Source organism: Ahaetulla prasina, chromosome 12 (assembly GCF_028640845.1).
Source record: "Ahaetulla prasina isolate Xishuangbanna chromosome 12, ASM2864084v1, whole genome shotgun sequence".
Taxonomy (NCBI): Eukaryota; Metazoa; Chordata; class Lepidosauria; order Squamata; family Colubridae; genus Ahaetulla; species Ahaetulla prasina.
The window spans coordinates 30,247,043-30,269,921 of record NC_080550.1 but is presented as its reverse complement, the minus strand read 5'-3'; the positions used below and the strand labels follow the sequence as shown (position 1 = coordinate 30,269,921).

The following is a 22,879-nucleotide window of genomic DNA, read 5'->3' as shown; positions in this document are numbered from 1 at the left end:
TCTACAGAAGCCACCTTCTGAGGTCACACCAGGGTCTCTGAACATGGGTTTTTGTAAGGCTGACACAGGGCTGATAGCGGAAAACTCAGGCAAAATTGTCTTTGCGTGGTAAGCGGTTGTGTGACTGCAGAAAGTACCCCCATTTCATATTCCTGTAAAACACAACGCCTGCAGCTTGCAACAGGGTGGACGTAAAGCCCGTCTTGACTCAGACACAGCAAATTGAGGATGTAGTTTGGCATCAGACTACATCAGACTGTGTTTGGTCCTACACAGAGTTCTTGATCTCTGTTAGAAATACACACAGTAATCATGTGTCAATATGTCACCTCTTGTGTGTGGCCGGGCCACACATTAATTTACTAGGCTTATATACTGTTTGTTGTCCAGCCGCATGCCTTTCTGAATAATTATATTTAAAAATATTACATTTATAATCAACATAACACAAACACACACGTACACAAACATAGAGATACACACGCACATATATATAACTCACACACATATAGTATACTTAAGCCTAAACTGTGCATAGGGACTACCCAGACGGCTGAAAAAAGTGATTTCTGACAGGTTCTCACACTTTTGACCAGTCCTCACACTTATGACCGGTCATCATTTATGCCTGTTGCAGCATTTTGTGCATAAGGACTACTCAGAGGGCTGAAAAAGTTATTTTTGACTTGTCCTCACACTTTTGTCTGGTCCTCACACCTACAACTATCTTTTCATTTTGCACCCTATCTTGTAACCGTGGTGGAGAGGAGGAGTTGTGAAATGAGTGATATGGTTGTTAAAATGCTGCAATGGGCATAAATGTGAGGATGGTCATAAGTGTGAGGACTGGTCAAAAATTACTTTTTTTAGCCCTCTGAGTAGTTTCTATGCCCATAGCCACATCCATGAGCAGTTAGCCACGCCCACCAGTCACATGACCACCAAGCCATACCCCAAAATAAGCCACGCCCATCCCCCCCCCCCCCCCCCCCGTGGCCCGGGCCTTTGCTTATTTTTCTGTATTTGGCCCTCACTCAAAAAAGTTTGGACACCCCTGCCTTAGAGGAACATTTGACAGCCGTCGCCAGGGGAGCTTTTTATCAGGTCCACCTGATCCGCCAGTTGCGCCCCTTCCTTGACCGGGACGCCTTACGCACGGTCACTCACGCCCTCGTCACTTCCCGCCTGGACTATTGCAATGCTCTCTACATGGGGCTCCCCTTGAAGAGCACCCGGAGGCTCCAGTTAGTCCAGAACGCGGCCGCGCGGGTGATAGAGGGAGCACCGCGTTGGTCCCATATAACACCTATCCTGCGCGGCCTACACTGGCTACCGGTAGTCTTCCGGGTGCAATTCAAGGTTTTGGTTACCATCTTTAAAGCGCTCCATGGCTTAGGACCGGGATACCTTCGAGACCGCCTTCTGCCGCCGATTGCCTCCCAACGACCTGTGCGCTCCCACAGAGTGGGCCTCCTCAGGGTGCCATCGACCAAACAATGCAGGTTGGCGACCCCCATGGGGAGGGCCTTCTCTGTGGCGGCACCAGCCCTGTGGAACGAGCTTCCTCCGGGATTACGACAACTCCCCGACCTCCGGACCTTCAGACGGGAACTGAAGACTTTATTATTCCAGCGTGCGGGACTAGCCTAAGAATAAAATGTTTTAGTTAAATTTTAATGGGGGTTTTACTGGTTTTTATTGTTTTATTGATCAGGCCAGGATAATATTTAGTTTTAACTGGGTTTTAATGCTTATTTATTATATTGTTTTTAATATGCCTGTGAACCGCCCTGAGTCCTACGGGAGATGGTGCGGTATATAAGTTTGATAAATAAATAAATAAATAAATAAATTCAATGACAGCATGGAAACAATTCTGGAATTCTCCTGGATTGCTTTTTTGTGATAAAAATTAATTGAGCTGCTTTTTTTGGATTGGAAAACCATCTTGAAATTCCCAGACTATTAGCTAAATTGGTAAATTGAAAAACATCTTACGAGAACATCATGGCAACCTATTCCAAATGCATGGATGCTCTCATCAGGAGCTGAAATTATAGAAAAGAAAAAGAAGTGATGTTGAGAAATTATATAGGGTATGGACTCAAACGAATATTCTTATAAGTCAGATCTCGAATTAGTATTCTCTTATTTTTGACTCTTGTAAGGCATGGTTGCTATTCCAATATGTATATCTGGCTAAAGCCAATGCTTGTGGTTTAGCATATTTGCTAGACATGTGCTGAAAAAAATGCTAGGACTTTTCTTTTTGTAGTTGAAAGAAATAAAATAGTTACAGACTTTTTTCAATGGGCTCAGGGTAGCTGAGTGGTCTTGGTTCAGCATTTAAAATGTTACAAAATTTATAGTGTATATTTTTTATTTTTCACATTTATGTATCACCCATTTCCCTCAAAGAGTGACTCTTTGTATATACAATTTCGTAGCCTGTGGAGCTGTGTAGTTTTTAATTACTAGAAGAAAAGGGTGGGAATGCATCATTTTATCCCAGTCAGCATAGTATGATGAACTATGAGCCACGTAGTTCTGTGGCTGATGCATGCAACTGTTCAGCAGAGCAAAATGTGTCTTAAAAACAAGGGTTCAAAAGAAAAAAAACTTTTTATGGGAAAATACAGGCTTTTATTTGGAGCACGTGGGCATGGTGTGGCTTGGTAGGCATGGCAGGGAAAGAATACTGCAAAATCTCCATTCCCAGCCCACTCCAGGGAAGGATACTGCAAAATCTCCATTCCCATCCCCTTCTGGGGCCAGTCAGAAGTGGTACTTGCCGGTTCTCTGAACTACTCAAAATTTCTGCTACCGGTTCTCCAGAACCTGTCAGAACTTGCTGAATTTCACGCCGATGCAGATGCTTAAAAATAGTACAGTTGCAGCTCTTAAAATCTTTTTCCCCAATTTAATTTCAAAAAATGCCATATGCCCCTTATTATCCCTTTATTTATCATGATGGAAACTGGAGTGAATGTGAATATATTAATTTTGTGGGTTTTTTTAATGGTTCTTTGAAAGTGTTGGGGACAGTATTCTCTTATGAACCTTGCTTGATTTATGCTTGATGTAGCCTGTTCTTGAATATCTCGCTATTTCAGGTTGGATTAGGACCAAGCCATTAGCAGAAATGTGTGTGTTGATATATTTATTTTGCATTTTGACAAACTTCAAGCTTTGATTGTAGATGGTGTAATGGCCAGTAAGATATGAATATTTAATTATTTATACGTACTTATTAATGTTCAGCATTAAAGGCCTGTCAATCTGAAAAGCAGTTTTGAGGTAAATGCCAAATGTCATCCAAACTTTAGGTTGCAGTATTCTTGCAGTTAAAACAACTTTATGATTAAAATAGAGATCCTGGAGTGTTTTGTAACAACCAATGAATTTAACAAAAATAAGAAGGGTAAACTTGTAAGAAAATGTTTTTAAATAGGAATTTACTGAATATGGACTTACTCACTATGAACAAATTTAATGTTAGAATATAAGGCAAATCTTTATGTGAGATAAGGCATGTCTTCAGTAATTGATCTTATTGGAAGTTTTCCACATATATGAATGTTTTGCAAGAGACAAAAATATTTTTATTTTCACAAGATCACAACAATGTTGCTAGTAGCTTTTGTGGGTTAGCTATCTGAAAGCTGAGTTTACATATATTGGCAATCCAGTAAAGAAATTGAAATAAGCTTGGTGGTTGAAATATTCAAGTTTGGTTTCTTGGCAATAATTTAGAGCGAGGTTTTTTTTTTCTCCACTGATGTTTACAGTGTAAAAATCGTAGAATCTCTGAAATAGTGATTATTTCATTACATGTTATAGAAACAAGTAGACTGGTACCATTTCTATCATTTTTCAGTCATTTGGATTTCTTACGAATGCATCAGCTTTGAAAATATATTTGTGATTTAAAACAATGTTTAGGAGGAAATATGTATTGTGTGAGTACATTGTCCAACAAATTAAATAAACAGACAAACTTATTGCATACAGGATGGCAGTTGCATGCTTACGTTCATTAAGCTAGCTCATAGGAAGTATGGTGTGCAGTTTTTTAGAATAGAATAGAATTTTTATTGGCCAAGTGTGATTGGACACACAAGGAATTTATCTTGGTGCATATGCTCTCAGTGTACATAAAAGAAAAGATACGTTCATCAAGGTACAACATTTACAACACAATTGATGGTCAGTATATCAATATAAATCATAAGGATTGCCAGCAACAAGTTACAGTCATACAGTCATAAGTGGAAAGAGATTGGTGATGGGAACTATGAGAAGATTAATAGTAGTGCAGATTCAGTAAATAGTTTGACAGTGTTGATGGAATTATTTGTTTAGCAGAGTGATGGCCTTCGGGGAAAAACCGTTCTTGTGTCCAGTTGTTCTAGTGTGCATTGCTCTATAGCGTTGTTTTGAGGGTAGGAGTTGAAACAGTTTATATCCAGGATGCGAGAGGGCTGTAAATATTTTCACGGCCCTCTTCTTGATTCGTGCAGTATACAGGTCCTCAATGGAAGGCAGATTGGTAGCAATTAAGTTGACTTTGTAAAAATATACAAATAGAATGAGACTATTGCCTTATACACTGTAAGCCGCCCTGAGTCTTCGGAGAAGGGCGGGGTATAAATGTAAACAAAAAAATAATAATTATTTTTTCTGCAGTTCTAATTATCCTCTGAAGTCTGTGTTTTTCTTGTTGGGTTGCAGAATCGAACCAGACAGTTTTATCAGTTTTATTCTGATAAAGAAAAATACTAGATATCAAAAGATCCTGAAACATATTCACAAGTTTTGTGTCTGGGTCGCTCAAAAAATAGAATTCTTGCTCTAAGAATTTATATCTGATGCAATTGGTTGGCGAATGTTGCTAAAAAGACATATGGCAAGTAAGATATAACAACTGAAGGCAACTTGGTAGTTTAACGTCCTTGTGGTTCTTTGCAAGTCTCATTTCATAAATACTTAGTGCTGCCAACCATTGTTGTTGAACATGAAGAAGTCCTTGGTGCAGTCTGAGCCAAGTGGTTTCCTTACAGACTTTTTTTTACCAGACTAGGTAATATCTTCAGTAGAGTAAAGGAACGTATTTGCAGCTCAGGGTTGAAACTAGCAACTGAAGTTACCTGGTTTGGGTAATGAAATGTCTGCAAGAAAACAACCAAGCTCAGATAATATCTTCAGTGCTAGAAAATGTTACCTATTCTGGTACTGAAACCTCTGCAAACGAACCACCAAGCTCTGAAAGCACCAAGGAATCCACAGTTCAACTCTGAGCTTCCATTGATACTATTGTTACATGCATGGTGATTATTTCTAGGAAGTCTTCTGAAGTCTCTGGTCTGCTGATTTTGGTTCTCTATAACAAGCAGCATACTGGTGTTACTGCACATACTTCATTGGCACGCTCATAAAATTCTTTTAAAAAGGGCCTGACTTCTGTAAGTGTATTTCCACGATAGGAAGTTTCTCTCCTAATTCAAAGGTTGGGAAGTCTGTCCCAACCTTTGAATGGTTAAAAAAAAGAAAAAAAAATAGAGCTGGGAAAGAAAATACAGTGGTCCATCAGCTTCTGGCAGCAGTTTGGAAGCTAATATTGGTTTGGCTTAACCTTTATATACAGTATGTAGCTGCTAATGTCCATTTAATACATAACACTTATCCTAAGAGAGATGAAAGCAGCTATTGAAGGATTTATAGAAGATTTGTAATAGATTTGTAATAGTGAAAAGAATATAGATATGAAAACTTGCAGCATAATAATGGTCGTCTTAATTTGGTAGTGCGACACTTTTTACTTCAGCTGCTGTGTTTATGCTGTATTGTCCTATGCTTTTGCATAGTCTTTAATTATTCTTAGTCAGCCAGAGGCATACAGTTGAACCAAGTTACCATATACATTGTATAAATAGAATGGCATTTTAATTACCACAAGATTTTGTGTTGTTTTTGCAGTTTCTGTAGAGAAGAGAAACGAGTTACTTTTTGCCTTGGAAGATTTCTAGAATTCTACTTAAATCTATTTAAAAGTATGACTTTGCTACTTGTGATTTATAAATGAATTGTTTGACATAAAGTTTTGTTGTGCTGCCTGCCACGGTTGCATTGTCTGATTTAGTAGACAATCCGTCTGACAAGTTGTCTTATATTGGGAAGACTTGGGGTTATTGATGAATATATTCCTCCCTAGAAATCTGAAGAAACATGTCTGACAGTTAACTGAAGGATTTTCTAAGATCATTGGCTTCCAAACTACTTTTTCTGGATATAGATAAATAGAAGACTGTGTGTGCTTCTTTTGCATCGTTTTCAAGAAGTATGCACAGCCCCCCAAAAACAGTCATGGGTAGAGAAACTCCAAGCTATGTGGCCTCGTTTGCTCCTCCTATTATCTGTTGAACTGGCTGGTGTTCCTTTTGTCTTTTCTTGGAACCAATCAATCTATTCTTGATGGGCAGCAAAGAGACAAAGACTGGAAATTTACTTCTTGCAAAGAACACAAAGCTTTCTAATATGGGGAGATGCTACAGAGAAAAAAAGTAAATTGTGGCATGCTATAGCTCAGTGGTTCCCAACCTTTTCTTGTTTGAGGCACAACCTTTTCTTGTTTGAGGCACCCTTGGAAAGCCTTTCAAAAGTTCCCGGCACCCTTATAAGGAAATAGATATTTAAAATCTCTGTAGCTCAAAAGTTCCCGGCACCCTCAAAAGATCTCACGGCACCCCTTAGTGCCGCGGCACACTGGTTGGGAACCACTGCTATAGCTTGTCCTTGAAGTAGTCCTGAATAACAAAGTGTCTGAACTTAGAAGAACAGATAATAAGAAATAGCATGTTGGTGACTTTAGCAAATTTTTGGGATAAGCAGGCAAAGTTTGCAGGTGGGACAGATTCCAGATTTTCTATTTTCTGCTAAAGGTGAGTTTAAGCCACAATGACATGCTGTTGTTAAAAATCTATGATTTGAATATGGAGGTGTGGGGGGCTTGTTTGCTTTGTTATAATTTAAATCCAGATTGATCTGTGTCTTTTTTGCAGGCCTCTTTTGGATAACCAATGAGTATCACCAGTGATGATGTCAGAAAGTAAACCAATCATTTCCTGCCCGTTCCAGTTTTTACAAACTTGTATGATGCAAAGGCTACAATTCAACATCCCAAAAACATTGATTTTAAAACTGTCTAGATGATTGTTGTTGCTTTGGTTGTGCTCTATGCAAGCAGAAACCTTTTCCAAGGTTTACGGCTGACCTTTGAACGGCATATTCTCCATTTGCTACAAACCTTGGGAGTTAGCAGCATGGGCAATTCCTGTGTTTGTCGAGAAGACAGCAGTGCAGAAGAGAATGCAGAATCCAGGAATCACCAGGCAGAGAACAGCAGAATGCCTGTACCTGAAACAAGGAGCCATCAGAGGGACCCAGTACGCCCCCCCCGGCGTGGGCGGGGCCCACATGAACCCAGAAGGAAAAAACATAATGTTGATGTGTTAGTACTTGACACACTGGCAGTAATTCGGACATTAGTAGACAAGTAAGTGTCTGGAGAGCAATGAGGCAGTGAATGAACCTGGCTGCTACAGATTCTACAATTGCTTTCTGGAGCCATCAGAGAGCTGAAGCTCTAGGCTTAATGGGGATAAAAATGGATGTGTTTGTGGCTTCCTTAAGACACATTTTCAAGATGCTGAATCATTAGATGATAACAGTGGAAAGATGTTGCTATTGAATCACTAGATGAAAACATTGGAAAATGCCTGCTTAGAAGACAGTTTTGGGAGAAACTTTTATCTGACTCCTGTCTATCGAATTTGAGATCACTGCATTTTATTGCCCAAAAAGATATAGGGTGTATATGTATCCAGTCATCAAAAGTCAAAGAAAACTTTTTTAACCATAGAGGTGCAGAGTCTCTACTGTATCACCATTGCACTGGTTTCTAGATAATGTTACCAAAAAAAAAGAAGTGATGGAGAAGAAAGAGTGCAAAGCAGTTTGGGGATTTAAAAGAAGACTAGATAATGGAGGATTAGTTTCTGAGTGTCTCTTATCACTAAGTGATGTTTATCACTAAGATTAGAATCATACACACCAAATACTAGACATTTAGAAAAAGGAGCAAGATACAGTTGTTTCCCTGAATTGTTGTTGGCATTTAATTGGTCGCTGTAGGAAAAATACTAAATGAGTCTATAGTCCTCAACTTATGACCACAATTGATTCCAATATTTATGTTTCTAAGTGAGAAATTTGTTTTGCCCCATTTTATGACTTCTTGCCACATTTGTTATGTGAATCGCTGCGGTTGTTAAGTTAGTAACACAGTTATTAAGTAAATCTGGTTTCCCCATTGACTTTGCTTGTCAGAAAGTTGGGACACTACAATTGTCATAAATATGAGTCAGTTGCCAAGTATCAGTATTTTGATCATGTGACCATGGAGATGCTCTAATGGTCATAAGTGTGGGAAATGGTCATAAGTCACTTTTTCAGTGCCATTGTAACTTTGAATGGTCACTAAGCAAACTGTTGTAAATTGAGGACTACCTGTAGTTGTTAAGACGTTGGATCAGATCCAGCTTCAGTTCCACCCCAGCTGTTGAAACTCAGTGATTTACTAGTCAGTGTCCATCCAACTCCTAGTTTACTTGTTGTGGTGTGGGTAAAAGGAGTGTTATGCAGGTTACTTGGGATGCTGGAAGAATGAAAGAGGTGACTTTAAACAAAGAATTGAACATGCGTCACTTATTACAGGTAACCTTTAGGGTACAACCGCTTGTTCAGGTACCACTTGAAGTTACCGCACTGCTGAACTAAGGAAATTATGACTAGTCCTCAAAATTTCAGCCTGTGATCAGGATTGGGACACTTGGCAACTAGTTTGTTACAATTCAGAGAATGATAGCATCCCCTGATCACATAACCACCATTCACCACCTTCCCTGCTGACTTCCCACAAGCTGAGTCAATGGGGAAGCTAGAAAAAAGTTGTAAGTTGCACCCCCCTCCCCTTTTGCAGCTTTTTCTCCCAAGCATGGCTTGCTGGGGAATTCTGGGAGTTGAAGTCTACAAGTCTTAAATTTGCCAAAGTTGGACACACCTGTTCTAGAATACCTTTGCTGCTGTCAAAAGCTCTCATAATTCTTTAGATGATCATTCTTTATCAGCCATTCTGTACCTTTTGTGTCTTTTCTGCCGAGGAATGAAGCACCCTGGGCGTGTTTGGAAGGCATGCAATATTGTAACTTCACTGAAGCGAAGATGACCATGCTGGCGTAGCCCTGCATATTCTCCTTTGAGTTCTGAAATTAAAGACAGGCAGAATATCAGTGTCATACCAAATATTTGCTTGCATTGAATTTCGCTGGTGCTCTTTATGGAGTCCCTTCATTGGCTAATTCATTCTGTTCCTATTTTCATCGGTCTTTCGTTGGGGGGGAAGAGACTCGTTTTTCACAAAATTGTATTAAACCATTTTTTTTTGCACATCCTTGGATAAACAGTTGTAATGGTTATTCTGGTCTCTGTATCAGTAGCTTGAATGGCAGTTTGTTTCACTTGGTTCCAGTTATCCTTCCATGGAATTCAAGTGTCCAGAAGGTTACCCCCTTTTATCCCTCAAATAATCCTATCACATGTTGAGCTGTGTTGTCTGTCTGAAGTCCTACATTTACGTTATTTTGTAAGCAGTAGTAAAAATCCTCCATTGTAGGAGAGAGACTAGCAGAATTGTTGTAAGAATAAAAGGCAAGATACACAGTGATGTAAGAATTAGTTGGATAGTTGAACAGAGTAGAATGTAACCATTCTACAGATTAGATAGACAGCTTTGTCGCGAGTTGGAATTATAGACAGTCCTCGATTTACAGCCACCGTTCGAAGTTACACTGGGACTGAAAAATGACATAACCATTTTTCACATTTATGACCACTGCAGCATCCGTGTGGTCATGTGATCAATATTTGGATGCTTGGCAACACATGTACTTATGATGGTCATGTGATCACCTTTGGCAACTTTCTGACAAGCCATATCAATGGGGTTTCTAACTTAACAACTGCAGTGATTCACTTAATAATTGTGCTAAGAATGGTTGTAAAATGGGGCAAAATTCATTTAACAACTGTCTTGCTTAGCTGAATTGTGGTCGTTAGTCGAAGACTACCTGCACTGTTTTTCATTCAATGTGGGCAGGTAGAAATGTACCAGCTTGGTAATAATTAACTAGGTTTTTCCTTTTTTTTTTTTCCTTTTAGTGATCAGGAACCTCCTTATTCGATGATGACCTTGCACGAAATGGCAGAAACAGGTATTTCCTTTCCGTTGGGTGGCACTTCAATTGTTCTTTGTTTAAATAAATTTTTCACTCTGGAAAGACGTACAGTGTGTGTTGAACAATTATTTAAATGATACCTCTGCCTGACAGCAAGCTTGATAAAATAAAATAACCATTTCTTTGATAATTATAAATGTACCTGTTTAATCTGGCTAAATTTATGAATTATGCTGTTGGAAAAAATCAGCCTGCCAGTTGACTTATTTTATTTCTACTGCAATCGAATTATTTATCTTAGAATCACTAAAGGAGCAGCTATGTACTTTTCATCTAAATGGAAAAGAAAGTTGTAATTAAAAACCAAGAAGGTTTGCAGGAGCAGGGAAGACCTCCAGCGTGTACAGATACCTCTAGATTTCCCTCAAGCTGCTGTGCATATTAAGTATTTGATTGCTTGGCACAGTTACAAAAAGTTAAATAATTCTATTCTGGGGCTCCAAGATCAGTTAGAGAAACTGAAAGCTGCTCATAAAATTCTGCAGATTGATAGCATAATTTATGGGAAACATACATGCCTACACAAACCTACTCCTTGATATAGGTAGTCCTTGACTTAGCAACCACAGTGAAGCCTCTCATTGTGATCATAAATCATGACAGATAAAGCGGGCCATCATGTGACCAGCCCAATTTTATGACCATTTTTGCAGCGGTTGTTAAACAAATGCCATAGTCATTAAATGAACCCATTGGTTGCTATGGGGTGTTTTTGCCAAAAAAACCAGGGAAGTGCTGTTTTTGGAAAAACTAGAAAGGGTCATGTGACCATAGGATGCTACAGATGGCTGTAAGTGCAGGGCACTTGTGTGAGTGGTGGTGGGGGGGAGAGAACTTCAGAACCAGGTCATAAATACCTTTTGGGGGATCTCTTGGAACCTCAGACACTAAGCGACTGTTGTAAGTTGAGGCCTACCTACTATCTACCTGTGCTTTCTTTACCAAATACTGTTGTGATCTCCTGTATTGCAGGTAACCATTCTGAATTTAAGCTGTTATTGTGCTAAAAACAGAAAAGCAGTCAGGGTATTCTTCATTATTTCTTTATCCTGCAGTGTGCTTTGCAAAAGCTCCATTATTTTTTTCTTCCCCATTTCTTCAAGAAGGAACTAGGAGATAGGGCCAGATTAAAACACTGTTCCTGACTAAAGTGATTACAGCAATTCTTACAGCATATGAGAATTTCAAAGTTCCCTTTTATGACTAGCAATTCATTATGACTCAATTTTCTGTACATATTGTGGAAAATATGATTGACTGTCTCTGATTTGCTGGAGAAAGAGAGTCTGTTTGGGCGTGACTATTGGGTGCAACATCTCCCCCCAGCATTTTTACCTCCAATTTAGAGTGAAGCAATGTATTTTTTATCTTTAACTCCCATTAAAACACCATACAGAGTTTGGGGTTTTCAAAATGACATTGGGGAGTCAATGTGTTTGAGTTTTGTCCTTTGCCAAAGCCCCAAATTCTTGTGGGCTTTGGCAACGGACAAAATCCCCTCAGCTTTCTTTGGATAATTCACTCAACCCAATTTACCTTATGGGATTATTGTTTTGGGTAAAAATTAAGAGGAGAGGGCACAATAAAAGTTTCCTTGCGCTCCTGAACAGTATGATATACAGGTAGTCCTCAACTTATAACAGTTCATTTAGTGACTGTTCAAAGTTGCAACGGCTTATGGCCATTTTTCACAATTACAACCTTTGAGCATCCCTATGGTCACATGATCAAAATCCAGATGCTTGACAACTTGTTCATACTTATGACCACTGCTTTGTCCCAAGGTCATGTAATCCCCCTTTTGTGTCCTCCTGACAAGCAAAGTCAATAGGGAAGCCAGATTCACTTACCGTAACAGCCATGTTCCTAACTTATCAACTGCAGTGATTCACTTAACAACCGGCTAGAAAGGTCATAAAATGGGGCAAAACTCACTTAACAAATGTCTCAACAGAAATTTTGGGCTCTACTGTGATCGTAAGTTGAGGACTACCTATAAATCTAACAAATGAGATGGCTTCAGCAGAAAATGGAGATAAACTTCCCCATCCCACATACACTAAAGAGAGCAAAATCTGATTCTGCAGGAATTATGGAAACTCACTAATAGTCTTGCATGTAATAAGATGCATTGACTTCAATGGGGAAGTCAATGCATCTTGACTTTCACGTGTGGAAAGTATCAAGTTCCATCTGTATTTTGTACAAGTGAAATTTTGCCCTGACATTCCATTTGGATAATACGAGAGTCTATGTTGACTCCCAAGAGGTCTAATTTTGTCCTGCCATTCCACTCTGGATCAACAGCCGATCGTTTTATTTTTGTCATATGTCTGAGACAATTTGTCCCATTGAATTATTCAAATGCTGATGAAATCCTGCTTTTGATTAGTGGTATGTCTCTTTATTCCTTTAAGTTAAGATATTTGCTTTTATTCTTTGGTGGTTGACAGATGAAGGATGGCTGGAAGTTGTCCAGTCCTTAATAAGAGTTATTCCATTAGAAGACCCCTTGGGACCAGCTGTTATAACTTTACTCTTGGATGAGTGCCCATTACCAACCAAAGTAAGTTAAATATACAGATTGGACAAATAAAATATCTGATTAAATTTAAAATTAAAGCAACGGCTTTTAAAGTCTATTTTAATCTCCTTGATTTTAATCTCCTTTAGAAGTGTGCTTTTTTAAAAATGCAGGTCTCAAATGAATAAAATACCTCAGTGTGGTTGAATGGAAAATGTTTGTCAGTTTTATATCAAAAATATAACTTGAGTAAAAATTCAGAAAAAAATAAAAAAACAGTGACTCAAATCATGTGTTCTGGCAAACCCAATTTGATATTAATCAATACAATATGTATCTTTCATAGTAGATCACAGTGTAATGTGGCCTCAGTAATGCTGAACATACAGATATTGTTTATATAATTAATTTTCCAAGTTCTCTATATTATTCATTTTAATTCATCTATCGTCACTAGTTGTTTATATTTTAAAAAATCTATAATTTGTGCCTTGTTAATTCTTAGTTGTTTTTGCATCCTATTGCTGTAAGACCTATTTTTTTTCTCATAATATTAAAATATCAAAAGCATTTGCAGTCCAATAATAGGAATCTAAGAACTGCTTCCAATTTTGTATTTTTTTTCTTTGAAAAGCTGATAATTCTATTATAAAATGCTCTAAAAAGTTATCTGCTCCGACAAAATAGAATACCATTTAAAAAAACTAAATCTTAGATAGTTAGAATTCAGTATGTGATTCCTAATGCTGTATTTGAACATGTAATTTCACAAACTGTGTCACTATATATATAAAAACAAAAACAGGAGAAGTTTGAAGCAGCTTCAAAATGGTTACATTTGCTAACTGCTTATAATGCAATTACTGGTATGTTGTGTATATCAGTTTTCTCCAAATTGCTGATCTTTTGCTTCCGTCCACAATCCACAGTGACACCCAGTATAAGGATAAGTTTAACAGACATCATCCAGAATGGCTTGCGTGTTTTATTAGGTGTGACTTTCAGATGTAAAACTTAAGTATATTTGTTTTACAATGCAAATGAATTATGTTTACCTGAAGCACAAGTAATCTATACTTATGTATTTACATAAAACACATAAAATATTTTATGTGTTTAATAGTGTTTCTCAGCTTCCTTCAATCTTGTGACTTCTAGTTAAATGTTGTGAGCCATCTCTGTTTGGTGTCTTATCATCCATATTGGAAAGTCGTCTTAAGTAAAGACTCTCCAAAAGAAAAACTTGATTTTGTTATTTCATAGAAACATAGAAAATGGATAGCAGAAAAAAGATTCAATGTGTGAGATCTAAATTTCTCAGTTTGAATCAACAGTGAGATTTAGATCTCACAAATGGTCCATTGAATCTGCCCTTTGAGGATTTTTGTTGTTTTGTTTTCTTTTTAATTCACTCATTTATTTTTTAATTATTTTTATTTTATTTTATAAATTTTGTTGGTGCAATTTCAGTGCTTACTTGATTCTATCAAGGGTTATTTCAAATTCGGTTTGTGCCTGTATAAGTATAGATAGGTTACCTTATATGGTACTAAGATATGAATGGAATGGAACGTTTCTTTTGGTGATCTGACATTCAACAGCCTGCTCCTTTTCCTGTGTAGGATGCATTGCAGAAATTGACAGAAATATTAAATTTAAATGGAGCAGTGGCTCTCCAGGATGCCTGTCATCCTTCCAAACATCGAAATACCACTGCAGTCCTGGGCTGTTTGGCAGAAAAGCTTGCAGGTAAGGATTCTGGAAAGTCTTTATGTCTCTTTGGGGCGGTTACAGTTCAGTTCTTTAGGACTTCTCCACACACCGCTGTTGTTTCTAGGTTTTGCAGCTTCACCCTCTCCTAATCTGTAATAAATATATTGTCTATAATTAGACATCTGCTCATAGAGCATCCTTCAGATGGCATGACAGTGTTTTAATCTCTTTAAATTAATTTGTAATCCCTGGTGCCATTTGCCAGAATGTAGTACAGCGGTTTATGAGTGGTAGGAGTGAGATGTTTACATATAGATTCCTGTTCTGACTCCCATATGGCAAAATCTACAGAGGGGAAGTCTAGAATTTGTTTTGTCAGAAGGAAGGTGGGAAACAAAATGTCACTACTGAATTTAACCAACCTTTTTAGAAGGACAAACAAGACTGGAGGTGTCAGATTATGTAAATCACTTTATGTATTGCTTGTATTCTTCTGTGGTAATGAGAGGGGGACGGGAGGAGAGAGAGAGAGAGAAAGAGAGAGAAAGAGAGAAAACCTAGTTAGAAATATTTTTGCAGTTATATCTTCTTTGCTGCATGCTTCTTACTTCCATAAAACAAGAGAACTGGAAAGGCAGTGCAGGGTCCTAAACTTTTCTGAAGAGACTTCTTAAACAATGTAAAACAGCACCTTCGATGCACGTGTTTCATTTTTAGTGTTTTTACAGGCCCTGCAAGTGTAGGTTTACTCAGCCAAGGAATCTTGGAGTACTTACTGCAGAGCTTGGTGAGTACCAAAATAAATCAGTATATTAAGTATTGTGTGTGTAAACATTTGAAGGGATTTCTATGCCCTGATCTCATTTAGTCTTGTGTCACTAAAAAAAGGAAGCCGCAGCATAGTGTGTCTAGCCATTGCAATTATTTTTCAGTGGCACAATGAAGGTTGACAGGTTTTGGTAAAGAAGAAGAGAAGAGCCACGGTCAGAAGTTAGCATGTTTAGTTAAGGCACCAACATCCCTCCAGTCTCTACATGGTTATTTTCAAACTTTTCAAAAGCTGCTACTAATGCAGTTAATAATATTTTTGCTAGCTGGATGGACTAGCAGTCCAGCTGTATAGGATATTTTGAATGTTATCATTTAGTGAAACAATCACATAACTACTAACATATTTGCTTGGGTAAAACACATGCTCACTTGATCCACAACCCTAATTTTTGCTTTCAGTGAATTTTTATGTGCAATTCTAAATAAAAGTTGTGAATTACTCCAATTTCAGCTGTAGAATACCGAAACACCCGCAACATTTAAATTTAACAACCTTTTCATTTTTTAAGGCTGTCAGGCAACATGTACTTGAAAACTTAGGGGAAAGTAGCTGTAAATTACTTACGTGCTACTAAAAATACTTGTACATCTACTATATTCTTTTCTTTAATCATAGATCAGTTACCTAGAGTCATATATGGCATGGTTATATAAGGATTCTGGCTTAAGCAGCAGCTGCCTTTTTACTTTTAGTATTAGAATTGAAGTCACTGTTATTTTACATAAAATCCATGCCTACTTTTCTTAATTTTTGCAGTATAATTTACATGGGGCATGGGAATCTCATCATTAGTCACACTAAAGCTTCAGAAGGGACTCTTAAAATGATAAAGGCCTCTCCCTCAGCCTTGCCTGAAGGCTGCAGAAATATGACTTATGATATCAAGGTAACTGAGCCTAGAATCAAAACCTTAAGGCCCCCATTTAATCTTTAAACCTTTCTCCAAAGAAATAAATATATCTAAATCGGGGTCAAGGAGGTTTGAGGTGGTTCTGATATTCTGGAAGAGATGCTGAAGGCTGCAAATGGGCTGGTGTAACTCGGGGGTCCCAGCTTCGGGTCTGCAGCCCATTTAGAACCGGGTCCTGTGAGCAGTGAGCGAGCATGTGTGCACACGTGCAGCTCCACTTGCACAAATGCACAAAAGGCACTTGCACAGAAACATCCCCCCCTCCCATTTGGAATCGGGGCGTGTGAGCAGTAGACGAGTGTGTGTGCCACTTGCATGAATGGTGGGCACTTGCACAGAACCTTCCCCCTTCAGAACCAGGCCACGCAAGCAGTGGGCAAGTGTGTGCGCACATACAGCTTTACTTGCATGAGTGTCGGGTGCTCGCACTTGCACATAAAGCTCCATTTGTGGGAGTGAAATGGAGCTATGCGCACTCGCGCACAGTCCTGCCAGTAACAACCATCCCTTCTCCCCCACCCCCCTGCGGGGCCACCCAGCCAGAAAACTTGGGGACCTCTGTTGTAACTTATTCTTAGTTGTGAAATTATGTCTGACCCATTGCAACCCCATGGACAATGTTCCTACAGGCCTTCCTGTCCTCTACCATCCCCCAGAGTCCATTTAAGCTCACACCAACTGCTTCAGTGACTCCATCCAACCACCTCGTTCTCTGTCGTCCCTTTCTTCTTTTGCCCTCAATCGTACCCAGCGATAGGCTTTTCTCCATGGAGTCCTTCCTTCTCATTAGTTGGCCAAAGTATTTCAGTTTCATCTTCAGGATCTGGCCTTCTAAAGAGCAGTCAGGGTTGATCTCCTCTAGGACTGACCGGTTGGATCGCCTTGCAGTCCAAGGGACTCGCAGGAATCTTCTCCAGCACCAGAGTTCAAAGGCCTCAATTCTTTGGTGCTCAGCCTTTCTTATGGTCCAACTTTCACAGCCATACATTGCAACTGGGAAAACCATGGCATTGACTATATGTGGTGTAACTTACCTCTGCAGAAACTATGGTTTGGAAGATGATGAACCTTTTTTGAGTGGGGAAGAGGAGTGGGGTGATCCTGTAGCTAGAATTTCTGGCTTTTTCACTTGCTAAACTAGAATAGTTATCTTGTTTCCTTTTGTGTAGGAAAGCAGTTTGTATTGATGCCTGGCTCTCTGAAGTAAGCTTTGTCTTCAGGCTATTTTTATTGTGTTAAAGAGTAATTTTTCTTACCAACACAAGCTATTTTCCCCCTGTGTTGGAAAAATCAACCAGTGCTTGATTTTGAAGACAACTTTGGGGAATATTGAATGCAATAATTTTCCTTCTTTATGTTAGGAGTTCCAGTCCCATCCGACTGTCATGCTTTTTGCTCTAATAGCCCTGGAGAAGTTTGCACAAACAAGTAAGTGTGCTCATTTGAAATGCAGAGTTAAAGACAAAACAGGTCCCAGGATGGGTTATGATGTGGGATATTTACAGTATTTTGAGTATTTATATGGCTGCCCAAATCAAACAGTGTGACTTTGGCTAGCATACAAATAAAACAATACAAAAAACCATGTACCATTAAAAACCAATTAAAACAATAACATGCAACCAGAACTAAAATACATTCCATTATAGCTCATCCAGAGAGCAAGTTCAGTGCAGTAATTAAAGCACTGGGTTACAAAATGGGAAGCTTTGAGCTCTAGATTTGCATTACGCATGAAGCCAGCTGGGTGACCTTGAGCCAGCCAGTCTCTCTTGCCCTAGAAAGGAGACAGTGGCAAACCACTTCGGAATTCTGTTCTGCTCACCCTGACCCAAAGGCTTGGGGAAAGAACCAGGTCTCATCTGCCTTTTTGAAAGTTAGTTTGTTTGTTTGTTTGTTTATTTATTTATTTATTTATTTATTTATTTATTTATTTAATCACATTTTTATACCGCCCTATCTCTCGAGGGATTCAGGGCGGTTTACAGCCTAATAAAAACATACATATAAATAGAAAATAAAACACCAATTTAAAAAACTTATTAAATAAGGCCGAATATTAAAAATTGCAATAAAAATAATAAAACCCCGTTAAAACCAAATTTAAAATTTAAAATTCTAGTCCAGTCCTGCGCAAATAAATAGATGTGTTTTAAGCTTGTGGCGAAAGGTTCGAAGGTCAGAAAGTTGACGAAGACCTGGGGGAAGTTCGTTCCAGAGGGTGGGAGCCCCCAACAGAAAAGGCCCTCCCCCTGGGTGTCGCCAGTCGGCACTGCCTGGCTGACGGCACCCTAAGGAGTCCTTCCCTGTGAGAGCGCACGGGTCGGTGGGAGGCAATTGGTGGCAGCAGACGGTCCCGTAGATAACCCGGCCCTATGCCATGGAGTGCTTTGAAGATAGTTACCAAAACCTTGAAGCGCACCCTAAAGGCCACAGGTAGCCAGTGCAGTCTGCGCAGGAGAGGTGTCACATGGGAGCCACGAGGGGCTTCCCAGGGGTTGGGTTTATTCCTTTCTTCTAAATTCCTACCTGGCTATGGTCAACAGTGGTGGTAGCATCAGTGTTTTAAGCAAATAACCAGCAGGTAGCAACAGGTAGATCTCCTTCCTGTTGTTCCTTTCACACCACTGGAGATGGCATTGGAGAAAGCAGGAAGGCTTGTCAAGCATAAGCTTTGAATCCTCAGCCATCTCTAGGTGTGGCGGAGAAGAATGACAAATTCTGTCATCCATTAGGATCTTGATGGTGCTTTTGAGGACTTCTTCCCCAAATATCAAAGCTGCAAGGGACTAAATTCATTGTCAAGAAATGGGGGCAGAACTGATGTGCCTCTGGCTTGACCTGTATTGTCTGTGTTCAAACATGAGCCACGGTGGTGCAGTGGTTAGAATGCAGTACTGCAGGCTACTTCTGCTGATCACCGGCTGCCAGAAGTTTGGCAGATCGAATATTACCAGGCTCGAGGTTGACTCAGCCGTCTATCCTTCAGAGGTTGGTAAAATGAAGACCTAGATTGTTGGGGGCAAGAGGCTGACTCTGAAAACTGTTTAGAGTAAAGGCGGTAAAGAAGTGTAAAGAGGTATATAAGTCTAAGTGTTATTACTATTGCCCTTCCTTCCTTCCATCCTTCCTTCCATCCATCCATCCATAGTTGGCAGTGCTTAGAATGAAGTTTTACAGGATCACTGCCAACTGTCAGCAGTTCGATCCTGACCAGTTCAAGGTTGACTCAGCCTTCCATCCTTCTGAGGGGGGTAAAATGAGGACCCAGATTGTTGGGGGCAATAGGCTGAATCTATAAACCACTTAGAGTGGGCTGTAAAGCACTATGAAGCAGTATAGAAGTCTAAGTATTATTGCTATTGCTATTTGCATATCTTAAAAAAGAAATGGATAGTAAAATCAAGATGTCCCTGAGCTGAATTCAGCTCCTGACGATGACTGTAGCTGGAGTTGTTTTCTTGGCCTCTGGCCCTGTCTGTCTGCCAGCAGCTACTGGCTGCTGAAGCTTTAATGGATTATGGTGGAATTTATATAGTATGAGAATGGGGAATATGGGAAGGGGGAAGGGGGGGAAGCACAAAAGCCTTTTTTTTTTTTCATAATTGTGAACCCACTCCAACTCTAGGTGAGAATAAAATGACAGTTTCCGATACCTGCATCAGTGATCAGCTGGTTTTGTTAGAGAAATGGACAAACAATCCGGACTATTTAAAACGCCAAGTTGGATTCTGTGCTCAGTGGAGTTTAGACAATCTGTGTAAGTAATGTTTTTCTACTGTGAAGGTGATGTTTCTAAACAGCATGGTTATTAGAAATGTCTAGTGTTTGCAGCAAAAGTAACAATCCTTAATACTAATATGTTTATAAAATAAACTTGCATATTCATTTCATCAAATGTTTGGGGTGCAATTCCTGAATGGTATAGAAGTGGCGTGGATGAATTTATGTGTGTAAGGTGGAGCAGGAGGAGGAAAACCGAGGGAAGCAGTAGTTACATTGAGATACCGCTGTTGTGAAATTTAATTCTTCTAAATCCACATTGTTTTTAGCATCTGTGCTTAAAATGTAATATTCTCTTGGTTAGCGATCTGACACAATAGTACTGGTGGTTATTAGGGCACAATATAGTATAAATTGGGAAATCAGACAAATAGAAATAATACATTGTTTTGTTGCAAGGGGTTTCCAAACTTGGCAACTTTAAAACTTGTAGTCTTCAGTGCGCTGGCTGAGGAGTTCTGGGAGTTGAAGTCCATAAATTGTAAAGTTGTCAGGTTTGGAGACTCCTGTTGTAGAAGAGTACAATCTATCAGGATTCTCCATTACTGAAAGGGAGCAGGTAAATTAGCACATTTCTCCATTTCTGCAAAGGTCTTGTTTTAATACCTATGCTGGTAGATCCAATTCTCCACTACTGGTAATTGCAAGGAAAGTGGCAGATACAATTTACACTATGTTTATCAAGTGTCCTAATGAAGCATAGCCATGAACTTGTCTATTTTAATTGGTAAATAGTTGGATTTTCCGACTGAAGAGGTTTTAATTGGAGATTCTAAACTGTTCATTTAGTCTGGAAGCTGGGTTCCCTAGACTTTCTTTTGTGGATTAAGTTATGTCAGCCAAAAAAACAAACTGGTTTGAGACCCAGCTCCGGAGGGAAAGGATACAAAATGACACGTGTTATTTGTCCTGTTTTGAATGCAGATGGTGTTAGATAATCTAATTCATTTCTAAAACAAATACCATATCAATTTTCAGAAGATAAAGTCCTCCATTAACGAAAAGCCATTGAAATTGAATTTCTTAATTGGTAAATTGAAAGTAATCTCTTGCCAGCAGCTAAATGTAGCTAGTATTAATAGAATGCGTATAGAAGCACAGATTCACAGGTTTTGTTATATTCCATCTCTAGTTTATTAATCAGAGAAAGAAGCCTTCTGGAGAAATACCAACTACAGTATCCCTAGCCAATATTTATCACTCTGACAGCCGTCACTCTTAAATTCAATATATAACTGCATTTTGGGAAATATTGTATATTAGTATCTGCTCTTTGCAAGCTCCTCTGCTGGTGGTGAGAATGGATCCTCTCCCATCTTGGTTAGAGACATGTAGAAATCATAGTCCCTGGCTTGCTCTTCTTTTGACATGCTAAAATTCTAAGGCAAGCTAATGACTCCAATTTGTTAGAAGAAAAACCAGGTAGGGATTCCCATTTGCACATAATGTTAAGCAAACCACAGATGGAGCAGTTATACTTAATTGCTTTTGCTGGCAGAAGAGAAGCAGGAAGCATTTAGCATGTGGGGTCATTCCCCTTAAGCCCAAATTCTAAAGAATTCAATCTTTGAATGCCTGTCATTTAAAGGGATAGTTGCTTATTTGGAAAGTGTTTGATTCATTCTTAAATGGCCAGAATTGGGCAGATGAATTCAGTTTTCTAGGTTACCTTTACTACATTGCTGGGATAGCCCTTATAACCTTTCCTCTTGTTTCCTGCAGTTTTGAAAGAAGGGAGACAGTTTACATACGAGAAAGTTGACCTGACCAATATTAGAGCCATGCTGAATAGCAATGATGTCAGTGAATATCTGAAGATTTCACCTCATGGGTTGGAGGTAGCCTTGTGTGTGTGTTTTTGTGCATTAATTATGAAATACTGTTTATGCCTGCTCAATTTTCCTGAATAGCAGGGGGAGGTCTGAAGGGAGGGAGTTTCTATGAACTAAAAGACATTGCTTTCAGAGTGCTTATTTTAATTATTTTGCTTTTAACTCAAATCAGACAGCATTGTAAAAAAAACATTTCTGTGTAATTGATGGAGGAAAGTGCATACTATAAAGGCATTCTGGGTAAGATCTGTAGCTCTTTGGAGACCCAAAATAAATACATCATTCTTGATTGTCTCACTACATGGTTCTTAGCTTGAGAAAGGGAGATGGGCCCTCTTTATTGGTAAGTGCATGGAGATATAATATGCAGGCAGGCAATCCTTGGCTTATAACCATAACTGGGACCAGACTTGCCATTGCTAAACAAGTGAGTCATGCCCAGTTTTATGACCTTTTAGGCTATGGTTGTTAAGTGAATCACTGCACTTGTTAAGCATACGCAGTTTCCACATCGACTTTGTTTGTTGGAAGCCAGCTGGGAGGTAGCAAATAGTGATCACCCCAGGATGCTGCAATAGTCATCAATACATAGAATAGAATGGAACGGAACGGAACAGAACAACAGAACAGAACAGAATTTTTTATTGACCAAGTGTGATTGGAATTTGTCTTGGTGCATATGCTCTCAGTGTATATAAAAGATACGTTCATCAAGAATCATAAGGTACAACACTTAATGATAGTTATAGGGTGCAAATAAGCAATCCAATCATATTAGGAAACAGTCAATATAAATCGTAAGGATACAAGCAACGAAGTTACAGTTATGCAGTCATAAGTGGGAGGAGATGGGTGATGGGAACGATGAGAAGATTAATAGTAGCACAGACTCAGTAAATAGTTTGACAGTGTTGAGGGAATTATTTGTTTAGC

General features: G+C 39.0%; 1 protein-coding gene across 1 annotated transcript in view; it reads left to right on the top strand.

Annotated features, from left to right (window-relative positions):
* Nucleotides 1-22,879, top strand: part of RSPRY1 (ring finger and SPRY domain containing 1) — a 44,883-nt gene that overhangs the window by 12,985 nt on the left and 9,019 nt on the right. Inside the window, exons 2-9 of the mRNA XM_058155665.1 lie at nt 7,059-7,552; nt 10,276-10,328; nt 12,806-12,918; nt 14,499-14,625; nt 15,318-15,376; nt 17,693-17,759; nt 19,960-20,091; nt 21,837-21,952. Of these exons, the coding sequence (XP_058011648.1) occupies nt 7,206-7,552; nt 10,276-10,328; nt 12,806-12,918; nt 14,499-14,625; nt 15,318-15,376; nt 17,693-17,759; nt 19,960-20,091; nt 21,837-21,952 (1,014 nt within the window). The 5' untranslated portion in view covers nt 7,059-7,205. The remainder of the gene's footprint in view (nt 1-7,058; nt 7,553-10,275; nt 10,329-12,805; nt 12,919-14,498; nt 14,626-15,317; nt 15,377-17,692; nt 17,760-19,959; nt 20,092-21,836; nt 21,953-22,879) is intronic.